Source organism: Bombyx mandarina, chromosome 23 (assembly GCF_030267445.1).
Source record: "Bombyx mandarina strain Sakado chromosome 23, ASM3026744v2".
Lineage (NCBI taxonomy): Eukaryota > Metazoa > Arthropoda > Insecta > Lepidoptera > Bombycidae > Bombyx > Bombyx mandarina.
The window spans coordinates 19,353,115-19,361,724 of NC_143229.1; the positions used below are offsets into that span (position 1 = coordinate 19,353,115).

General features: G+C 42.7%; 1 protein-coding gene across 1 annotated transcript; it reads left to right on the plus strand.

The window, feature by feature from the left end:
• LOC114249800 (uncharacterized) lies at positions 1-8,466 on the plus strand. Its single transcript, XM_028183513.2, has 6 exons — positions 1-184; positions 3,525-3,605; positions 4,488-4,586; positions 5,439-5,524; positions 6,355-6,555; positions 7,355-8,466. The coding sequence occupies exons 1-6, from the start codon at positions 142-144 to the stop codon at positions 7,478-7,480; spliced, it is 636 nt and encodes a 211-aa protein (XP_028039314.2). The 5' UTR covers positions 1-141; the 3' UTR covers positions 7,481-8,466.
• Positions 8,467-8,610: the final 144 nt, after the last annotated feature.

An 8,610-nucleotide genomic window follows, 5' to 3' on the forward strand; every position in this document is an offset into this window, starting at 1 on the left:
TCATTTGCGGGCTTCGGTCAGTTTGGCGGCAAACAGCAACATTGACAGTTTGATTTTTTTTGATTCCAAATATTATTCAAATTGATTATTCAAACGTAAAATGTTTTGTAGATAAACTATCATTAAATTCTGGTGTTCAAAATGGTGTTAATATTTTTCTCATTTGGATTTTTGCTTTCTTTTGGTGAGTGGCGTAAGATAATTAATTACGTAATTTGCTTAATGAGTATTCTGTTTTCGCTTTTTTTGGCAGCACTCCGAATGCCGTACTTAAAACAATAAGGTTCAAAAAAGGTCCAAAAAAAATACATGCTTTAGTAGATTCTAGAAGATTCAATTAAATTCACTGAAATCTCAAAATGTTAACCGTCAAATTGAAATACAATATTAATTTAACAAGTTTTAATATTTATTTGATATTTAAATGTGATTGTTTACATAATGAAAAAAATTAAGTTAAAAATAGCTCCATTTGAAATAAGATAAAAGGATGTAAATAAATATCAGAAAAGCATTTTAAAAAATTGCACGTTTGTGCAATTGAGCTCTATATCGAAAATTTATAAATTGAAGACTGTTTGATAGAAACACGTGTAAGACTGGAAACATTGCCTTAGAATAAGCCGTCCTAGTTTGGACCTTTCATATTAGGACACTTTTTTCCCCCCTTACCTATTCTAGTAACCTGTGTGCTTAGTGCGAGTTTTTTAACGTTCTCGATAGCGTAAAAGTTAACTCAAATTTGTATGCAGCTGGAACAGCGCCCCTAGCGACAAACGTACGCAAACGATCCAATTCCATAGAAATCTGAGTTAACTTTTACGCTATCGAGAACGTTAAAAAACTCGCACTAAGCACAGTGAGGGATTATACTAGATTCACTGAACGAGTAGGTGAGCTCACGGGGCTCTAACCTGTCGTATTTGCTAACACTGGCCTTAACAAGAGCAGCGCTTCGCTGAATCTACCGCCGGATCGGAATCGCGACCCGCTGAGGAGATCCGGCGAGAAACTCAACGCGTTGCGTCTATGGATTAGGGTAATGATTGCACACGATTGCGCTCAAAATCAACATTGACCCCCCTTAAGCAGACTGATCACGTACTGGTATTCCTGAAAAGGGATACGGATATTACGAAGTCCTAAAATCGAATTCCATATCGGTGTTTTACGAGTCTGCTTCTGTCATCTACCGTTCCTCAGGTTAGAGCCCCATAAGCTCACCTACTCGCTCGCTTACGCTGGCATAATGCCCTAGGTCGAACCTGTCGCTTGGGACGAAGGGCTCTTTTTTTTTATTTATTGCTTACATGGTTGGACTAGCTCACAGCCCACCTGGTGTTAAGTGGTTACTGGAGCCCATAGATATCCACAACGTAAATGCGCCACCCACCTTGAGATATAAGCGAGTAATCCACAGACACACCCCACTGAGTTTCTCGCCGGATCTTTTCACTGGGTCGCGTTTCCGATCCGGTGCTAGATCCTGCGAAGCACGGCTCTTGCTAGAGCCTGTGTTAGCAACGTCGTCAAGTTTGAGCCTGAGCGTGAGCTCACCTACTTGTTAGGTAACGCTGACATAGCCAGCCGCTCAAGGCTATCAGCTTGGGTAGGAGATAAGGAAAAGAGAGAATGTACGTTTTTGTCTATTTTCACTTAAAACTCGAGAACCGTTAGTCCAAATTATATGAAACTTTGCAACTAAGAGGCTCACAAAATACTATATTCCCACCATTGAGAAAATATTCACGAATTACCTCTACGATGAAGGAATAACGTCGCGCGGTATAAGTTAAAGCCGCAAAACATAATTTACGTAACCAGTAATGCAACTGAGATGTGTCGCCATTATGTACGGTGTCTATGTCGCCCGACACCCACTCAACATTAGGCGGACCGTGACACCATTCGCCGGTCTAAACAATGAAAAGCTTAGCCACTAAAAGTGCCAACCTCCAACTTTACTTGTTACTCCAACGTGTTAAGCCAACAAAAAACAAAACCGCGCCACAGGCGGAATTCTTACGACAATAGCGTGACGAGACGTTAAATAACATGTCAATATCCTTGACCGAGTTAACGAAACCCGCCTTTAAAGTTGAGAAACGTGTCCGCAATTGACTGTCCATTATTAGCATAGATGAGCACTCAGAACGACTTCTAAAACGAGGTTTTGGAATGAGCTCCCCTCCACGGTGTTTCGCGAGCGTTATGACATGTCCTTATCCAAACGAGACTTGCGGAAAGTGTTCAACGGTAGGCAGCGTCTTGGCTGTGCCCCTAGGATTGCTAACGTCCATGATTGACGATAGCCAGTCACCATCTTTTAGAAGGACTCCTTGTGAAGATAGGGGTAGTAAAAGTCACCTAGGTTTGAGAGCTAAGAATTGTTTAAAGACTAAGCCCCCTTTAATACTTCTAGCAGAGTTTGATAGTAAAGTACTTGTGTGCTCGTAGATACAGCCCACTGAGTTTCTCGCCGGATCTTCTCAGTGGGTCGTGATTCCGAACCGGCGGTAGATTCTGCGAAGCACCGCTCTTACTAGTGTTAGCAAAGTCTCTCAAGTTGAGCCCGTGAGCTCGCATACCCATCGGCGCGTAGCTGAAATAGTCCCTTACGCTGGGGCTCAAACCTGACGACGTTGCTAACACGAACCCTAGCAAGAGCCGTGCTTCGCAGAATCTACCACCGGATCGGAAACGCGACCCACTGAGAAGATCCGGCGAGAAACTCAGTGGGCTGTGTCTGAGGGTTAATTTATTCGTCGAGCCCTTCGTCGCAAGCGACGGGTTCGACGAGAACGATGACCGGTGCTTGAGGTACCTAAAAGCACCGTTAGTGGATCGACTGCTTTCCATTCTGTCCGCAGGACCGGGAATGTAGTTACCGGCGTCCACGATGAGAGGGTTCTCGTGTCGTGCCGCTTTATCGAAGTGGCGCATCGACGCCGGCTGCAGATACTTACTGATGGACTCTAAGTCCAGGTCGTCATGGAGGTCGACGTTCCTGATGAACCACGGAGCTCCGACGGCTATCCTGCAAAAATGGGATTGAATGACTTGGAATGATTTTAAGTTAGTGCGGGCCGCGTGAGCGAACACTACACTTGCATAGGTCGTGACGGGGCGTATGCAAGTTTTGTAGAGTGTCACCTTATTACTAAGGGACATTTTACTTCGCCTGCATATCATCGGGTAGAGGCGTCCTAGTATGAAGGCGGCACGGTCGCGTACCGTCTTTATGTGGGGGCGGAATGTCATCCTCTGTCGAGGGTGACGCCTAAGTATTTGTCCTTCGGGGCCCACGATATGGGTTGGTCGTACATCGCGATTGGGCGAATGGCGGAGGCGGAGGTGTTGACGCGCCTAGTCAGGAGCTGATATTTGACAGATGCCTGAAGTTCCAAGATACGACTTTCGAACTTTTGGGCCGTCGTTTTACCTAGCAATTACAGCCACTCGGTGGAGGGTCTTTTCTGCTAATCTTCCAAAAGCTTTCTCATTTGACCTTGGTTTCTTTTTAGGGTCATGCGCGCTGATCATACCCGAGGAACTGCCATCGCTACTATCTGTGGCCTATTCGAATATACCACCAATCAAGAAAGGTACGTGGAGTTTAACATACACCTTCCGGACCTAACACATTTAATTATTTTTAATACATTGAATTATCTATAGCGCATTTCCTTTTATTTTCGTGACTTTTTGGCAGGAACGCGAGGAGTGAAGTTGTGTGATTTGTTTTAATTTGTCTATTTAGTTTTTCTTCACGTTTAAATGTGTAATAACGGTGGTTTATTAACTGTTTAATATCTGTGAAAGTGCACAAATGTGGGAAAATGAATCAAAGCCGCTGGACGTAACTTCTCGGGATCCTCCAAAAAGTCCTCTGAAAAAATCTCAGTTAATGACCACCTTTTGACTAAGATTATATTTCATTCCATATCATCTCATCTCATTTCATTTAATTTCATTTCACTCCATTTTATCTATACTAATATTATAAAGAGGAAAGATTTGTTTGTTTGTTTGTTTCGAATAGGCTCCGAAACTACTGGACCGATTTGAAAAATTCTTTTTCCATTAGAAGCCGACATTGTCCCTGATGAACATAGACTACTTTTTTTTTTTTTTTTTGTTTCATCTGTGTTTTAATGTTTCCGAAGCGAAGCGAGGGCGGGTCGCTAGTTTTTCATAAAAATAAGAATATAAATTAAAATAAGACATGACTGGTCTAGTTACCAGATCATAAAATCTCTTTACAAAAAATTTATTTTCGTGTATCGTTATTACAATTAAAACTACTTTTACCGTTTCAATTTTACGAATTTTACGAAATCTAATAATAGTGGCAAACAAAAAACGCGAATTTAAACTTTAAAATTAATTTTAATCATTATTTTAGTTTACATCTCTAGATAGACGAACTCGCTTTCGTCCAGCCCACTTAGATACTATCAATTCGGACACTTTCTTTTTCTTTACAGGCACTGACTCGAGAGTAGGTTTTGGCTTTGCCTTCGGCAACCATGCCGATTTCCAAGTAATGTTCGAACTTGGGCCGCAAACGAACACTATGAACCTGAGTGAGTATACATTTGAGACCACAAAGCCTGTCCAGTTAAGGTCAATACGAATCCCCTATCCTAGCAATTTCCCTGAACTCTAAAGTCGTCGCGGCCTAAAAGATAAGACGCCCGGTACATATATTTTTTTATTGCTTTAATGAAGTTTAATGGGTGGACGAGCTGTTAATTGGTTACTGGACCCCATAGACATCTACAACGTAAATGCGCCACCCACCTTGAGATATAAGTTCTAAGGTCTCATTGTTACAACGGCTGCCCCACGTTTCAAACCGAAACGCATTACTGCTTCACGGCAGAAATAGACGGGGTGGTGATATCTACCCGTGCGGACTCACAAGAGGTCCTACCACCAGTAATAACGCAAATTATAATTTTGCGGGTTGGATTTTTATTGCACGGTGTTATTCCTTCACCGTGGAAGTCAATCGTGAACATTTTTTGAGTATTTCGTATTTCATACCCGCCTGCGGGATTGGAACGTCGTTGCATCGCTAGATACGAACGCACCGGACGTCTTATCCTTTAGACGACTTCAAAACATTGATGCGACTATGTCATTGTTCAAATCCCACCAAACTTACAACATACTTGACTACTGGTAAGAGAACGTATTGTGAGCCCTTGCGGGTAGGTACCTCCTGTATAACAGCGACAAAGAACTTACGCTTTCCAGCTTAAAGCGCGAAATCTCATTCTCTAAGAAATCATTCGTGAATACCTATTAAGTGATAGGGTATTTAAGAGAAGCTTACCTGCGGGATTCTAAGACCGGCACAGTCGCGTTGCTCTATATGAGTCTTATCAGGCCGCGGACGCTAGAGATATATTGACTTGTGTGGTACATTCCAGCTGGCCAACCCTTCTCATCATCTAACAATGCCAAGAGGCATGCGCCAGCCTCGCCCAATGGCAAAATAAACAAAAACAAAGAAAAGGTAAGCAATCGACCTGACGTGGTATTAGACGTAAGACGGGCAGGATGGTGGTATCTACCAGATAGGACTCACAAAACGCCCTACCACCAGTAGCTGTTAACTTGGTTTGTACGTAACCATGCATGATTGTAGTGAAATCTTAAAATTCAAATATCACTTTTTTTATTGGATAGGCAGACGAGCATACAGCACACTTGATGGTAAGTGATTACCGTTGCTCATGGACGTAAGCAATGCCAAGGGCAGAGCCAAGACGCTGGCTACCGCTTAATACTCTCTACAAGCCTCGTTTGAAGAAGGACATTTCATAGCGCTCGGGAAATACCGTGGAGGGGAGCTCGTTCCAAAGCCGGATGGTACGTGGCAAAATAGATCTCTGGAAACGCACTGTGGATGAACGCAGTGGTTCCAGGTAGTATGGGTGAACTCTACTCTGATGGCGGGCAGTGCGATGGTTAACACGAGACTTTTAAATAACGAAACTTCTAATTAAGTTATTATCATCAAACTAGGTGAGTAAGTTTTAGCTTTAACGAAATTAAAATAGGATGCGTAGGGATTTGTTTACCTCGAATCGGGAGACAAAAGTCGTTGAAATGACGCTTAGACGGAAACCGAGAAGAGAAAAGCTCAACTTGCATGCCAAATGGACCATTTGCTAATATAAAATGGGTCACGACAAAGATGCCAGTAGCGGCCACAAGATCTGGATTAAACGGGGGCACTGCCAAATCGTTTCCCCGGTTTTCAGAACCATATCCGATCACGATAATCCATCTGATAAAAGCACAACGAAAAGCTCTGAAAGGAAACCGTCACTAAAATTTTAGTACCTCCAATCGGACGCAAGTAAATACCTCCAAGGTTGGGCGCAGAAAATGAAGCATCCCCAAAAGCAAATGCCCGTGAGGACGCCGGCTCCTAAGCCCGGAGAAGTGCCGAACCTGGAGGACTCTATGGTGGAACTGGTCAAAAATGATAAAGGAGAGTACGAGATAAAGCAACCTAACCCAGGAAATATGCCGCAGAACGTAAGTCTTACATGATTTTTTTTTCCAGCCTTCTGGTGTTAAGTGGTTACTGGAGCCCATAGACATCTACGACGTAAGTGCGCCACCCACCTTGAGATATAAGTTCTAAGGTCTCAAGTATAGTTACTACGGCTGCCACACCCTGCAAACCGAAACGCATTACTGCTTCACGGCAGAAATAGGCGGTGTGGTGGTACCCACCCGCGCGGACTCACAAGAGGTCCTACCACCAAGATTTCCTTTAACAGGTACCGTGGAGACACCCAAGAACCAGCCTTTAAAACTTATTGTTTCATCGTCATCAGCCCATAGACATCCGCTACTGCATACAGTCTCTTCCATATCTAGGATACAGAATCAAATCTTCCGTTCTTCCACTCAAAAACCCGTCTGCTCCAGCGACCGTCAGTTCTATGTCCATTCCACTACCACCTCATCTCGCAAACTCTCCAAGCTTTATCAAGTAATTCAGTTGTTGAATACAGTAAAAGGTCCTTTTTCGCGCTTCCTTCATTCGAGTTTTCACTAATCGCAGCTAAAAAAAATGCGACCCAATCTCTATATTCGCGGCCAACCTTTATTCGCCTATCTAATCGATACATCGGTACATACACATTGATAAAAAAGATTTCAATATTTAGATACGCATCCAATCGAATATTCTTTGTAGATGAGCTTTTCTATATTCCTTGGTTTCTGTATGTGGGGAATATACACGGAATGTACATGTACTTCACGAATACAGAGCTTTTACTGTAATTGCTGCTATTTAAGCTTACAGGCCATTTAACATTTCTAGGTATTAGATACTTTAATGGTCTTATATGGGCAGAAGAGAGACGAAGCCAAAAAGTTAGCAGGCAACAGAACAAAAGAAGAAATCAAGAAGATCACGGAAGACTTGTCGAATGTGGACTTAGATTAAACCTGTACTGATTATTAGCGCGTTCTGAAGTTGTTGCCTTTATATCCCGAAAATAAAAAGAAGAATCCTGGAATACCGGGTCTAATCCTAAATCCACCCAGAGAGTGGTCTCTGGGTGGATTTAGGATTAGACCCGGTGGTTAAAAACCAACATAAAACCCATCAAAATTACTCCACCCGTTCAAAAGTTCAGTGGCAAAAACTCGTAAACAATAATCCATGTTCGCGTCGTAATCTTGAAACATCCAATGTGTTTAGTGCGAGTTTTTTAACGTTCTCGATCGCGTAAAAGTTAACTCAAATTTGTATGGAGTTGGAACAGCGCCCCTAACGGCAAACGAACGATCGAGAAGTTAAAAAAACTCGCACTAAGCACCTAAAAATCTGGGATAGTATAGGCCTTTCGTCCCACAGCTAGGCACAAGTCTTCCGTCCACGCGATGCAAAGTTTATGGGTGCGGCCCATTACACATATAAATTTATTTATTTATTGCTTATATGGATGGACGAGCTCACGGCCCACCTGGTGTTAAGTAGTTACCGGAGCCCATAGACATCTACAACGTTAATACCGCTACCCACCTTGAGACAAGAGTTCTAAGGTCACAGTATAATTACAACGGTTTTCCCACCCTTCAAACCGAAACGCATTACTGCTTCACAGGCAGGAATAGGCGGGATGGTGGTACCTACCCGCGTTCCCAGTTCACACCCGGGTGATCCGTGAGCGAGTTCACCAAATCCGGTCTTCAGTTTGTATCAGTTACAATGCGTCCTGTAAGTTTAGTTCAGTAGAATCTCTGACTCCATACGTCGCTTCTGTGTTCACGTCCACTGTAAGCTTTTTACCAGGAGCTTTCCTATCCTCGTCCTGCGCAATTTCACTTAGTTACCAAGAGTCCAAAATTAGACTAATTAAATGTAACTTAAAAGATTCTTTTTTATAATCTTTGTATGAAAACATCGAAATAAATGTTTCAAAATTATATGTGTTGTTTTTTTAAATCTACTTCAAAATAATTGAGCGATGCACCGGTGTTCGAATCCCAGGCGGGTAACAATTTGCCTAATGAAATACGTACTTAACAAATGTTCACGATTGACTTCCACGGTGAAGGATTAACATCGTG

Bases quoted from the DNA above. Each gene is read 5' to 3' on its own strand.
- LOC114249800 (XM_028183513.2), top strand. From the start codon at position 142: ATGGTGTTAATATTTTTCTCATTTGGATTTTTGCTTTCTTTTG. The intron at 3,606-4,487 runs GTACGTGGAGTT...TTTTCTTTACAG, and splicing joins TATACCACCAATCAAGAAAG to GCACTGACTCGAGAGTAGGT. The intron at 6,556-7,354 runs GTAAGTCTTACA...TAACATTTCTAG, and splicing joins CAGGAAATATGCCGCAGAAC to GTATTAGATACTTTAATGGT.